General features: G+C 39.4%; 1 protein-coding gene across 4 annotated transcripts in view; it reads left to right on the top strand.

The window, feature by feature from the left end:
• Positions 1–15,113, top strand: part of LYST (lysosomal trafficking regulator) — a 1,083,863-nt gene that overhangs the window by 442,500 nt on the left and 626,250 nt on the right. For all 4 annotated transcript variants that reach the window (XM_056566940.1, XM_056566939.1, XM_056566938.1 and 1 more), the window contains exons 21-23: positions 1,675–1,773; positions 5,416–6,025; positions 10,227–10,404. In XM_056566940.1, coding sequence (XP_056422915.1) covers positions 1,675–1,773; positions 5,416–6,025; positions 10,227–10,404 — 887 coding nt within the window. The remainder of the gene's footprint in view (positions 1–1,674; positions 1,774–5,415; positions 6,026–10,226; positions 10,405–15,113) is intronic.

Raw genomic sequence — 15,113 nt, 5'->3', positions numbered from 1 at the left:
CAGGTGAAACTGATGACAATGATACTTAACTTGTCCAATTCACTGCTCTGGTTCTTCTGCAATCATTCACTGTATCTTCTTTTCTAGGGCTTACTTGGAACATGGGCAGAGCTTTGCTAGCAGCGTGACCCAGCAGAGAACAGCAGTGGTTATATCACAAAGCTCAGCTCATGCTCAAAGTCAGCCCTAGAACAAAAGATATGGTGGAAGAACCAGAGCACAGAACGGGACCAGGTAAGTATCGTTGTCTTCAGTGTCACCAGCACTACCTTTGACGACAGATTTAATTTAAACAATCTTAGTGGGTATTTACTGTACATTTTAGCTCTTTTGTTTCTAGGACTTTTCAAGACTATTTGTACGCTTTTTAACTGAATCATAAAATTAACTACTCTTTTTCCTATCTATATATTTCTAAGAAGTAGAGACACAGTATGTTGTGAAAATGGCACACAGCACTTTATGCTCAGTGGCACCTGCAGTTCTGCATAAAAGTTTCAACTTTTGTTAATAATGCATAAACATGTGTTTTTGTCTGAAGGTCTAAGCCAAGTAAAGCTTCTGACAAACAATTCCTCCTAAAAGTAACAATATGTATTTAATGTTCTGCGCTGTTTCTTTATGGCCTGCCTATGCACAACCAACAACCTTTTATGTTGTTTCCAGTTTTTGTACCATCTTCTGAATACATAACTTTGCTAATGTCTTTCTGACTTCAATCTGACATGTTTTCCAATTGGTGTGCACAATAAGCATTCACTTGTACAGTATAGTTAGACATAAGCAGCAGAGTCTCCTCTCCAATTGGTGGGGGGGGGGGCATAACATAACTAGGAGTTGATGCATCACGTCTTTGTTTACTGAAGTGCAAAACATTATCTCTGGCAGCTTTTCTATAGTACAAATACTTACTATAAAGTGTTTTGCATTCATCTGCCACAATGAACAACATTGGTCTTCCTGAGCTGCAGCGTGGTGTGTCGTGCCTGGAAAGCACCCGGGTCCAATGTGTTACACCTCGGCCAGTGATCTGCTGAGTGGAAGTATGACACATTGGGCCCGGGTGCTTCCCTAGCCAGAAAGTCAACCACATAGGCTGACTGGAGCAGAACACTAAAGGCACCACAGGAGCCCTGGAATTGACGTAAGAGTTTATATATATATATATATATATATATATATATATATATATATATATATATATCTCCCACACAATGGCGATTTTCTTAGTCTGACTGCATTTTATAAGTTTTTTTTTGTTATAAAAAAAGTTTTTCAATGGTTTCAAAGTGTCCTGAAATTTTTATTTGTATATGGCTAAGAAACGTAACGTACTGCCATATTGTTTCATAGAAAGTTAATATATATATATATATATATATATATGATTTATTTTTTTAGTATTATCATTATTATTTTTATTATTTCTACTCTACTGATTATTTTACAACTATGTGACAGTGTTTGAAAGCAACCTAAGAATGTGTGAAAACAGCCTAACCTTGTTAATATTGATGTGTTAATGATTGGGATTCCTCTGCTGGGTATTACCCAGAATAGATTCTTTGCAAACAATTACTTTGCTTCTGGAGAAATCTTCTCATCTTATTGCTGAAAGAAATAAATACATTTTTGGCTGACCTTCCTTTTCCTCTCTCTTTTCTTTCCCTTTAGATGATAAGATATTTCAAGAGAAACTTAAATCTGTAATAAATCAAAGACATTTTTCAGTTGGAGAACAATCTACAACCAGTCCTGTGTTTTCAAGCAAAGGTTAGCTCAAATTTTCATATTTACTATATAAAGATATTATAAACCATATTTTATTTAAAAACATGATAACTTAAAGTGTACCTCTAATGAAACAAACTTTTTTATGTATTAAAGATAAAGCTCTACTGAATAACTTAAATTGCTTTTACCATATTTATCGGGGTATAACACGCACTCTCATTTTTCCAAGGAAATTTTGGTAAAAAAAGTTTTCTTTACCAAAATATCCCTGGAAAAATGAGGGTGCGTGTGTGTGCAGGTGTACCTTGATAAACTGTTTCTGGCGGCTTCTGCAGTTCAATGATTTAAAGCAAGCACTTTAAATCATTGACGTGTAGTGGCTTCTGTGGGGCCAGAGTGCCGCTGCTCAATTTCCTCCATGTTCCCTGGTTTTATAGTTAAATATCCCCCCACGGCACAATTCCCTCCCCGTCCCCGGTTTTATAGTTAAATATCCCGCCACCACGGCACAATTCCCTCCCCGTCCCCGGTTTATAGTTAAATATCCTGCCGCCACTGCCCAATTCCCTCTCCGTCCCTGGTTTTATAGTTACATGTGCCCTGGGGACTGCGGTCTTCTAATCTGTCACTGTGCGCTGCGCACTGAGTGACGTTGTGTTGAGGACGTCACTTGTCCTTACGCAGCGCACAATGACTGATCAGGAGACCACCGGAGCATGAAGGACCGCAGTCCCCAGGGCACATGTAACTATAAAACCGGGGATAGGGAGGCAATTGGGCCGTGGCGGTGGGATATGGCCAGGCAGAAGCTGCTGCAGTTCAATTATTTAAAGCGCTCGCTTTAAATCGTTGAACTACAGCGACTTTTGCGTGGTCACAAACAGTCTATTGGCATATAACACACAGATAGACTTAAGGCTAAAAATTTTAGCATAAAAAATGCGTGTTATACGCCGATAAATATGGTAGTACATTTAAAATTATCCTCTTCTGACCACTATAACGTATTTATTTTTCCGTACACGGGGATGTGTGAGGGCTCATTTTTTGTGCAGTGATCTGTAGTTTTATTGGTACTATTTTTGTTTTGATGGGACTTTTTGATCACTTTTTATAAATATTTTTTATTTTTTTTGTGTAAACAAAATGACTAAAAATACGCTAAATAACCAAAAATATGGATTTTTTTCATTTTACATGCCCTGATCAGCTTCGGTTGCGGCTTCTAAGGGGTTAATGCAAGGCATCACCATGATCGATGATGTACGGCATTATACACAGGTCCCGGCGGCTGAGAGCGGGGTTGTCTCGTTAGCCCGCGTCATAGCAGGGTAGCGGGCACAGGGCATACAGGTATGCCCTGCGTCCTTAACAGGTTAAAAAGAGAACATTTGCATAGAATATGTCGTCAGATAAGAACTATTTGGCCCATCGATCGTCTGCCCAAAAAATATTTAAGCTACTGAAACTACATTTATTATTTTCGTCACCTAATTCTTGTTAATTTCTATGAAACATTTGTTGACCCCTTCACACAGAACACTTTACATTTACGGTAAACATGAAGCGAACTCCAGAGCTGGTAAGTACAGTGCAGCCAGGACTCACTGCTAATGAAAGAGATTGGCAATTACACTGTCTGTAATTTAACTATTTAGTTTAAAATGACACTTGCTGGTGGGTTTGAAGGTCTGATCAGGCCGTCAAAAGTACAGTGCAGCATTTCGATCAGTTAAGATGGTGGCCAGAGGGCTCCTTAATACCACTTAGGTGGCGATCATCTTTTTTTGTATAGTCTACCTTGCTACCTTATAGGCAGACTGTACTAGCAGAGCACCTGTTTCATGGTTTAATGTTTTGCCACTTCATAGCATTAAAGGGGTATTCCAGGCCAAAACTTTTTTTTATATATCAACTGGCTCCGGAAAGTTAAACAGATTTGTAAATTACTTCTATTAAAAAATCTTATTCCTTCCAATAGTTATTAGCTTCTGAAGTTGAGTTGTTGTTTTCTGTCTAACTGCTCTCTGATGACTCAAGTCCCTGGAGCTGTGCAGTTCCTATGGGGATATCCCCCCCCCCATCATGCACAGCTCCCGGGAAGTGACATCATCATTGAGCAGTTAGACAGAAAACTTCAGAAGCTAATAACTATTGGAAGGATTAAGATTTTTTAATAGAAGTAACTTACAAATCTGTTTAACTTTCCGGAGCCAGTTGATATATATATAAAAAAAAGGTTTAGCCTGGAATACCCCTTTAAGCATTGGAAGCAATCAAAAGATTCACTTTAATAGTCCTCTATGGGGACTTAAAAATGAATCAAACAAGGTTAATAAAAAATTGTAAAAAAATGTGGTATCTTTGGAATTTTCGGTCAAACCATATAACAGAAATAGATTTATAAAAAGTCAGATAGTCCCATCTATACACAAATAGCTGCTTCGCAGACATAGCCATTTATGGGAATGGCAGTGTCCGCGTGACTGCATTCAGGAGCCCCGGATGGAATTTTTCCATCTGGAGCTGCAGAAGTGTGAACCTAGCCTGGGAGCTATAGCTATTCGTAAGCTGTGGGGCTGTTCAAAAAAAAAAAAAATAACTATGCATACCATGATCCCCTGCTGCTCCCCTCAGAGCAGGACCTTCCTACTCAGCCAATAACTGGCTGTGATGGGAGACCATTACGGCCAGTGTTTGGCTTAGCAGACATGTCCTGCTCCAATTCGTCGTCTTGGAAGCAAGGACAAGCAGGGAGCAGCTGGGGACTCAGCCAGACCCAAGATGAAAGCTGCCATCTGCAGAGGATATGGGTAGATAAGTAGCATTTATTTATTTATTTTTAGCAGAAATATTTACATTCACATTTATAATTTCAGAATTGATCACTTTATGGTGACAGAATACTGCAGCAAAAGATTATAAACTTCATTAAAAATACTTTATATATAAATTATAGTTGGCTCTTCATAATTTCCAGAGTATGTGACAAAACTTGTGACACAACTTGAGCTTTGTTTGAGATTTTACTTCCAAGTGGGGGGGGGACATATGAACATTTTGGAGGAAATTTATCATTACCTACACCAGGACAGAATGGCTGTGTGCAAAAACAGCGATTGCACAGAAAAAGTGCACGGTTTTGTTACTCTGCAACAGCTTTGAAGTAATCTGCAAAAAGTGCTTAACATGTAATTAAAAGTAATGGTTTAGTTTTCTTTGGCTGTTTTGCTTTACGGTGTCCAGTTTGCTGTTTGATCCTTCATCTTTGAGTAAATAGTTTAAGCTGACTTGTTAGTAATAACTAGTTAAGAGTACGGTCATATGGGCAAGATCTACATTGGGTTTCAGCCCTGGCGATTCTTTTTTAAGGAGAATCCACATTAGATTACATTGACTTCAATGGGGGTCTGCTGCAGACATTCCACGTTGGAAAATCGGCCACAGAAAACCTGCCACTGCTGAACCCTGCAGCGGGAAACTCGCTGCAGATTCAATCAGTGTGAATGTACCCTAAACTGTTTTTTTTAGGATATAAAACAATTGATTACTGGCGTGAACTGACAGAAAAAACAACCTTTTCTTATTGCTCTGATGTACTATCCACCAACCCTGCTGACTAAACAAAATTTAGTCGATTGAAAGTAGACTTTTAAAATGTATGTATTTTCTTCAATGTAGGAGCAGAAACATCTTTATTTTCATCACAGCAGCATATACATCTTTCTGTGGTTGAGAGGTCTCGTTCCAAAAGTTTACCAACATCTCCGTCTTTTTCACCCAAAGTACTGCCGAAAAGATTAGGAGGAAGCTTAAGCAAAAGTATTGTTGATTTGAAAAAGTCAACAGACAGCGAGCAAGCAATGGCAGATGGATTTTGCAAATCTGATCACAGATTAGAAGTGCTAAAAACAGTGGAAGATCAAAATATCAGCAGTTGTGAGTCAGCCCAGACAGTGTGTGAATCTGGTATGCTTCCTGAGTGTATAACAATTACTGAACCACCTAAAGAAGATTTGGACCAATTTGCTTTACATCAGTCTAGCAAACAGACTTTTCAAGATGTCATTGAAGACACAGTTTTGCAGAGGCCTGATAAACTTAAAGGAATTTGCTCTTCTAGAAAAGGGCAAAGCAATATGGCTAGCATTAGTCTTGCTTTTCCTTCTATTGGATCTTTGCCCAGTTGGGGAGATGTTCCTGAGAAGAAAAAATCTGAAGAATGGGTGGGCTTTTCCTTTTCCCCAGTATTTGGTCTTACTAATGTAGAGCCAGTCAACATGGAAGAGAGGTACTATGTTTTGTGCTTTAGTTTTTTTATATATTAAATATCAACATACTTAAAAAATATAGAAAAAAATTAGAGTTTACTGTTAATTTTTCATAAGACATCCTATTACAAGACATCCACATCACATGTTGTCTGTCACATGTTGGTCATTAATAGACTAAATGTAGTCTACTATACTATATTTCTCTGTCCCTCCTCTATAATTACAGCATACATACAAGATAATCTGGTACTGCTCCTATCCAGGTAAGTAACTCTAATCAGCACTTCCCTCTTATGCTTGGGTGTCCATGATAGGTAAGAAATTAGGTCATGGTGCACACATTAAAGGGGTACTCCGGTGGAAAACTTTTTTTTAAATGAACTGGTGCTAGAAAGTTAAAGAGATTTGTAAATAACTTCTATTAAAAAATCTTAATCCTTCCAGTACTTATTAGCAGCTGCATGCTACAGAGGAAAATATTTTCTTTTTTAATTTCTTTTTTTGTCTTGTCCACAGTGCTCTCTGCTGACACCTCTGTCCATGTCAGAAACTGTCCAGAGCAGCATAGGTTTGCTATGGGGATTTTCTCCTTATCTGGACAGTTCCTTATACGGGCATCAGGTGTCAGCAGAGAGCTCTGTGGACAACACAAAAAAGAAACTCAAAAAGAAAAAATTCAACCTGTAGCATACAGCTGCTAAGTACTAGAAGGACAAATTATTTTTTTAATAGAAGTAATTTACAAATCTAAATTAAAAAAAAGTGCACGGCTACCTCCAGACATATACAGAAAAAAGTAGAGAAAACGCCAGCACGGCTGAATAAAATCTTCCAAGCTTTGTTCACGAATCCTCGTTAAATACCTTCATGGTGGCAGAAAGACATGGACATATACAAAAATAGAAATATTGCACATAGAAAAACGGTCCCAGACAATGGCTGACGCGTTTCAGGTTGCTATACCCTTACTCATAGCTTGCCAATCCTCAAATGAGACTGCCTTATATACTACAAAGCCAGCCTTCCCATCAGGAAGGGGAGGGACATCTTATGTCAGTGTGCAATCTAACACAAGTAAAACCAGGAAAAAATATATGTATTTTTTAAAAAACACACACATAAAACACAATAGGACTATATTACAGCTAAGGAAAACGAAACAACTAATTCACTTATATATTAGTAATGCAGTATCAAATCCGTCTTATTATTTAGGCCATGCGGTTGAATGCAATTCAATAGATAGATCCACATGATCTCTCTGTTGTGGAGAATTCGTATAGGGTCACCCCCTCTTTTACCTTTTTTGATTTTTTTTCAATACCACAAAAACGCAATGATGATGTGTCTGAATTATGTTTTAGTAAAAAATGCTTTGAGACATTAGACATGCTAGGTGTAAAAGAACCTGCGGCATATCTAATGTGCTCCTGCATTCTCTTTTTTTAAGGTGCGTTTGGTGCTACCTACATAATCCATTTTGCAAACAATACAGGTAACTCTGTATACTACAAGGGTACTATCGCAATTATTAAAGTCACAAATAGTGTGGGCCATCTATTGTACCTTCTCTTTTGTTACCTTTAGTTGCATGAGGGCACACCTTGCGTTACCGCACTTGTGAAAACCTTTAACAGTTAACCAGTCTCATTTGAGGATTGGCAAGCTATGAGTAAGGGTATAGCAACCGAGTCAGCCATTGTCTGTGACCGTTTTTCTATGGCAATATTTCTATTTTTGTATTTATCCATGTCTTTCTGCCACCGTGAAGGTTTTTAACGAGGATTCATGAATAAAGCTTGGAAGATTTTTTTCAGCCGTGCTGGCGTTTTTTCTACATTTTTCTGTAATTTACAAATCTCTATAACTTTCTGGCACTAGTTGATTGAAAAAAAAAGTTTTCCACCGGAGAGTACCCCTTTTAAGCAAACCCGTCCAAAAAAAAAAAAAAAGATGCTGCCCTCACTGATGCTGTAAAACTTCTTTGCTTTATTGTAACATACTCATACAGTGGGATACAGACAAAGGATAACAGCAGGGGTGTACACCCAATGAAGTGCCGGCAGGCATGAAACTGTTCGTATTTGTCTGCTATTATCTTTTGTCTATATCTCTGTAACCCGCTATTGTGAGTGTGTTCCAATAAAGCAAGGAAGTTTTACAGTATTGGTGAGTGCAGCATCTCTCTTCCATTTTGCCTATATAATTACAGGTAGGTCTTGTATAGTTTATTACAGCATATGGCCATGTTGAGTCAAGTAGCGATATACTTTGGACTATCTCTTTTTTTTTTTATGGTACATTGTATGGCCTAAACTTGTTGTCAATGCCTTATAAAAATATTATGCATTCTAGACTTTTAACATTTTCTTCCTCAGCTATGTATACCTTAACAACCATTTTGTTTTCTAAAATAAAAGGCACTATGCCAAAACATAATAAATATCCCATACCAAACCAACGATCTTTCTCTGTGTCCCCTACTACTTTCTAATGTGGCTGTGTGACTACAGGATAAGACATTTTGAGTTAGACAGCCTACTCTGGAAGCTGTTTTAAACATAATTTAACAAAAATACAGCTTGTATGGTTAAAAATAAATACACTATACTCACTTTTTTTCTTTCTGAGTTCAACACAGCTGCCGCAGAGCGCCACCCTGTTTATTCACCCTGATAAAACACTCAGCGGCTAGCGCATTGTGCCTTTAGGTGAGGTGGAACAAGCTCATCAGGGTAAGTAAACATAGGGACCAGGACAAATTTTAATGGGCCAGGTAAACAGTGTATAGTTTATTATATTCAAGGCCAACAGTAGCCCTTAAATTTGAGATTTTTTTCATTTTCCTGTTTACAGCAGAATTTTTGTCTGCTAACCGAAATTCTGCAGAGTTTTGGATTTAGTGTTCTGTCTGGAAAGGAAAGAAATTATAAAACAAATTAGATCATTTTCAAACAAATTTGAGCAATCTGCATCCCATTCATGGGAATGTGATTTCTGCAACCCTGTTTCTTTCAATCAGTTATGCCAACAGCTGTTCGGTTCATCTGCTCTGGATTTCTCTGTTTAAAATAAGTGGCATGTCACTTTTATTTGGGTGTACATGATGAAACATTGACTCATTTAAAGGGGTACTCCGGTGAAAACTTTTTTTTCTTTTAAATCAACTGGTGGCAGAAAGTTAAACATATTTGTAAATTACTATTAAAAAATATTAATCCTTCCTGTACTTATTAGCTGCTGAATACTACAGAGGAAATTCTTTTCTTTTTGGAATGCTCTTTGATGACATCATGAGCACAGTTCTCTCTGCTGACATTATCATAATAATAATAATAATAATGCTTTATTTCTTGTTGTCCTTAGGGGGATATGAACCCAAGTCCCCAGCACTGCAAAGCAGCACTGCTAACCACTGAGCCACCATGCTGCCCTTAGCATACATCTGCTATGCACGGTTGCTAAAATGGACAGAGATGTCAGCAGAGAGCACTGTGCTCGTGATGTCATCAGTGTTCCAAAAAGAAAGGAATTTCCTCTAGCATTCAGCAGCTAATAAGTACTGGAAGGATTAAGATTTTTTAATAGAAGTAATTTACAAATATGTTTAACTTTCTGCCACCAGTTAATTTAAAAGAAAAAAGGTTTTCACCGGAGTACCCCTTTAAAGATAGTGCAGCTAATCCTCATGTAAATATGCTTTGTGTCTGCTGCATATCTGCAGCAAAAAATCTGAGGCTAAACCTTGGATTTTTGTCACAGAAATAAATATCTGATTTTTTTTTTACTAAATCTATTTCTTCAGATACTGAAGTTAGGACAGTGTCACATATTCTGTATTCTGCTCTTTGAGTTGTTAAGCCCAAGGTTGCGTTATCTTGCACTTATCCACATAAAATGTGTCCCAGTACAGATCTCTGAGGTACCCCACTGAAAACAAACCTTGCTCTGAATATACTCCATTGTCTACAACCCTCTGTTTCTGTCCCTCTGCCTCTCCCTATCCATTCAACAATTTTAGAATCTGGGCTCAAAGACTGGATTTTGATAAGTCTTCTTCCACTCAAAATTTTCTTAGTACTTTACTGGAATAGGATGTACTTTGCATTACAGGCTTTACAGTTTTCACATGTGTTTGAGGTAACAAAGTAAGCAAAAAATATTTATAACAAATGTCTTTTTTTTTTTCTTTTCTTTTTTTTTTTTAAATAACTTTAGATCGGTGGATGAGTGCATGCACCTTGTGTGCTGCGGGCTGTATAGTCTTTTATGTGGAGTGCTGATTACCATGCCAGATTTCATGGTAGCTGAAGTTTTCAATGAAATCATTCAAGCTGATGTCCTTATAGTGCTAGTTAATCATCCATGTTCACAAATTCAACAAGGAGTCCTAAAAGTAAGAATTTTTCTGTGTGTTTGACTTGAGATGGCCATATACCCAATAGCAGTTTAAACCTTGTGAAATATTTTGTTTCAAATTCTTTAAAGGTTTTATGGCATTAAAGGGGTATTTAGAAATTAAAAAAAAATAAGCTTATTTCCTTCAAAAACAGCACCATACCCGTCCTCGGGTTGTTTTATTACAGCTTGCCTCCATTCACTTCAATTGAACTGAGCTGCATTTACATATACAACCTGAGGATTGGTGTGGTGCTATTTTTGGAAGAAATCAGCTCTGTATATCTAATACTGAATAACCCCTTAACTGCCCATAGTGTGTTGCATTCTGCTTATTTTGAGTGTTTAGTGATGTGTTATGTATACTTATTTCTACAGCATAACTAAAAGGGAAGAACATTTAAGTGGGTATTAAAATATTTTAGTTTTTGTAAGCCATCTCCAGGTATAAACTAAAAGTTAATACTGAATAACAAAATAAACAGTCAATAAAGTATTCCAACATATACTGTGGCATGTCCATAATAATAATAATCTTTATATAGTTCACACACATTCCGCAGCGCTGAAAGGGGGCAAAGTGGTAGTAGTGTAAGCCAATTAGGCAATGTTGTAGGCCTGCTTGAAAAGGTTTGAACTGTGGATGCTATGGTTGAGTCTGAGGGATCGAGATATTGCATTCCAGAGAACTGGTGCAGCACGAGCAAAGTAGACGGGAGTGAGAGGTTCGGATTATAGAAGATTTTAGTGTTAGATCACTTGCAGAGTGGAGAGAACATGCTGGATAGCAGAAAGAGAAGAGGGTGGAGATGTAGGGACGTGCAGCATTGTGGAGAGCTTTGTGTGTGAGACTGTGGATTTTATACTGTATTCTGGACTGAATGGGTAACCAATGTAGTGACTGGCACAGGGGGAGGCATCAGTGTAACGGCTGGAGAGGAAGATGAGTCTGGCTGCGGCATTGAGGATGGACAGGAGCGGGGAGAGTTTAGAGAAGGGGAGCCTATTAGTAAAGAGTTACAATAGTCAAGGTGGGAGTTAAAAAGAAAAAATGAGCGTTTTAGCAGTTTCAATAGTGAGAAACAAGCAGATTCTAGAAATTTTTTTGAGGTGCAGGTGACAAGAATGTGAAAGAGACTGAATATAGGGAGTGAAGGACAGATTAGAGTGTAGTATAACTCCACTGGCATAGTTTTAGGCTGGAGTGATAGAAATATGGCACTCTCTAATAGTTGTGCGCTGGTAGGATCACAATCATTGTCATATCATGAATAGCAAGTAAACTTGGCATTCCACTTTAGTGAAAATGTGTTCAATCATGGGGGCATATAGACAGTAAATTAACCACAAAAACTATATCTACATATAAGTCAAGGTAATAGTAGAGTTTATAGTAACAGTAGTCTTTTACCTGCATGAAGTATTTTGGATCCAGTTAAGATGAACAAGTGTGTAAAATAAATACAAAGTAGTACACCCAAAGTAAAATACAATGCAATTAAAATATCTGCATAAGTAAAAGCAATATATCAGGAAACACTGAACCCAATCATAAAGATACCAAAGTTACAATGTACACAATAAATTCCTAGATAACATACATCTGTAGAGGCAGAAAAAAAATAGGGAGACCAGAGGGGGCACCTCGTGTGATACCGAAGGAGTAGTAGGAGAGAGAGCAAGAAAACTGGGGCCTCTTTAGACCCCTAGGTAGTGGCTGCTCACCTTGCAGCAAGTAAAAACTTGCATATCAACCCACAGCAGGGTTTAGGGAAGAGTCCGGAACCGCTGCTAAGCCTTAGGTTGCAGGTGTGGTGAAACCGCCTCCTGAGAAGAACTAATCAATAGCAAAGCGAAAAGAAACCTTGGGATGGCGCTGCTAGTTCCACTGGTGTGGTTAACAAACTGTAGCCAGAGATGTAGGTAATACAAAACACTGGACAGTTTATTGGATAAACTATTAAACAATAAAACAGGAGGATTACGCGTTTCGGGGGATCAGTATGTCAACAGATCAGTATGTCAACAGTTACAATCATGCCGGTATATATACAGGAGAAAATGGGCGCCAAAAGGGCACTGGGAGGGGTTACAAACAGGTATGTTGCATAATAGGTAATTGGTTTGGTTACAAAACATAATGAATAAATGGTGTGCAAGGCTTCTTTCCAAGACTTCTAATAGTCTGCATATATATATATAAAAAAAAGTACAAAGTGAATATGTAGTGTTATGAGTACATTATCCGTAGGTAGTGTCCGCATCCGGTGTCCAGATGTAAACATCCGGACTCCAGATGCGCACGCTGTGAGCTACAGTGCTGTCAATAGACACTGTAGCAGAGTGAGCGATGGCGATCCCCAGCAGAGCGTGTGGTTCCTAGGGACGCGTCGCACAGGGGCGGGTAACATGTGACCGGCTGTAATTGAGTGAGCGATCGCGATCCCCAGCAAAGCGTGTGCTTGCTAGGGACGCGTCGCACAGGGGTGGGTACCACGTGACCGGCTTAGTCCAGTGGTACACAAAGCAGTGATGTGTGCGTGTATCTATGCTGCTGGTGGCTGAGCTGTCCTGTCATGGGGAAAGATGCATGGCAATACTAATCTGCGCTGTTGGGTACGGCATAGAGGTATAGTACCCCTACATGTACTATACCTCTGTGCCGTACCCAACAGCGCCATCCCCCCCCCCCGCTCATCATTCCCCCCTGCCAATCATTCCCCCCATCATTGCTCCCCCTCTTCCTCCTTTTTCTATTTTTCATATTTCCTTACCTGGCCGCGCTCGGCAGGCTCAGGTGATGCGTCGGGTCTTGTGGGCTGTGAGAGTGACGTCTCCTGCGGCTTCTCTGCACAGCGTCAGGGACGTCACTCGTCATTTCCTGCAGTGCTGGGGTGTAATGAAGAAAACTGTGCCCTGCAGGAAATGATGAGTGACATCCCTGACGCTGTGCAGAGGAGCCGCAGGAGACGTCACTCGTCACAGCCCACATGACCCGACGCATCACCTGAGCCTGCCGAGTGCGGCCAGGTAAGGAAGTATGAAATATAGAAAAAGCAGGAGGAGTCCGGGGCGGGCCCACAGGAGCCGCCGATGGTCACTCTTTTAAAGTTACCGCGGCCGGGCTAACGGGGGCCCCGATCCGCTACTGAGCAGCCCGCAGGGATGTCCCGAATGTGACGGGGCCCCCTGCGGGCACGGGGCCCGGAGCAGGTGGTCCATGAGTGCCAATGATGATCCGGCCTTGACAGGGAGGCTGAGATGTTACGGGGGGAATCAAACGTCAGGGCCACAGCCATATCGCACCCTTTGGTGCTTCGTCAGGCCCCTGTGACATCACAGGGGCCTGACGAAGCACCAAAGGGTGCGATACGGCTGTGGCCCCGACGTCTGATTCCCCCCGTAACATCTAAGCCCCCCGTCCTAATGTCGCCTGACCGCGATGTCACAGACCTGATCCCTTGGAACTGGTGAGCTGCTCCACAATTTCTTATTCTTATGTGTGTAGATATTTGCCTGTCTTTTCTCAGCGTGACGCACCACCCGTTTTGATCTATGGACTTTCAGTGTTCAGCTAACAGCACACATTGGTTTAATATTACACATTTATGGAAGGAATTATAACAGTGCCGGATTTTTCTTTGTTTTTCTTTTGTGGAGTGGCATAATTTACAAATCTGTTTAACTTTCTGGCACCAGTTGATTTAAAAAAAAAAAAAAAAAAGTTTTCCACGGGAGTACCACTTTAATGACCAGGCTCTTTTTTTATTTTTATATAATTTGACATGTCTCCTTAAATGGTAATAACTTTAGAACACTTTTTCTGAGCGGAGCTTTTTCTGAGATAGTTTTTTCATGACATATTGTACAGTACTTAAAATAAGTGGTGCAGCAATTTTTGTGAAAAACTGGATAATTTCTGGCGGTTATAATTTTTTTTTTATGGTGTTCACTGTGTAGTAAAAGTGATATTAGATTTATTCTGTGGGTCGGTACGATTATGGCGATACCCATTTTATACTGCTGTTTCCTTTTCAGAGCAAAATAATTTTTTCTCTCTTTTTTTTTTGTGTTATCATTTTCCGAAAGCCGTAACTTTTTTACTTTTCGTCCGACGCCATTGAGTGAGAGCTTATTTTTTGCAGGAAAAGCTGTACTTTTTATTCGTAGAATTTTTGCGATACATGCTACCTTTTGATCTACTTTTTTATTCCGCTATTTGCACCAAAAATGGCAAACATTTTGCACTTTTTTGTTGTTTTTTTACAGCGTTCACCGTGCGTGATAATTTAGCATTATAGCTTTATAAGCCATGTCATGGACATGGCAATACCTAGTATGTATATGATGTTTTTTTTTTTTTTTTTTTTTTTTATGATAATACAGGGCTTTTATTGGGAAAGGGACATTTATTTTATTTTTTTACACTTCATACTTTTATTAAAGAACCTTTTATTTTATTTTTCACTTTTTACAGGTTATACTATGCTGCAATACATTTGTACTGCAGCACAGTATAACCTGCTGAGCTGCAGACAATACAGCCTGTCCGATCCAGCCCCTGGCTTTATCTCACAGGGTTTTGTAGCTGGGTCCCTGCTGCCATAGCAACCAATGGCGACCCATGATCGCATTGCGGCGCCACCGCTGGTGAACAGGAGGAGCACCCTCCCCCTGTCAACACCATAGATGCCGTGATCAGGATTG

The sequence above is a fragment of the Hyla sarda genome, chromosome 3 (genome assembly GCF_029499605.1).
Source record: "Hyla sarda isolate aHylSar1 chromosome 3, aHylSar1.hap1, whole genome shotgun sequence".
Taxonomy (NCBI): Eukaryota; Metazoa; Chordata; class Amphibia; order Anura; family Hylidae; genus Hyla; species Hyla sarda.
This window is presented reverse-complemented; position numbering and strand designations above follow the sequence as displayed.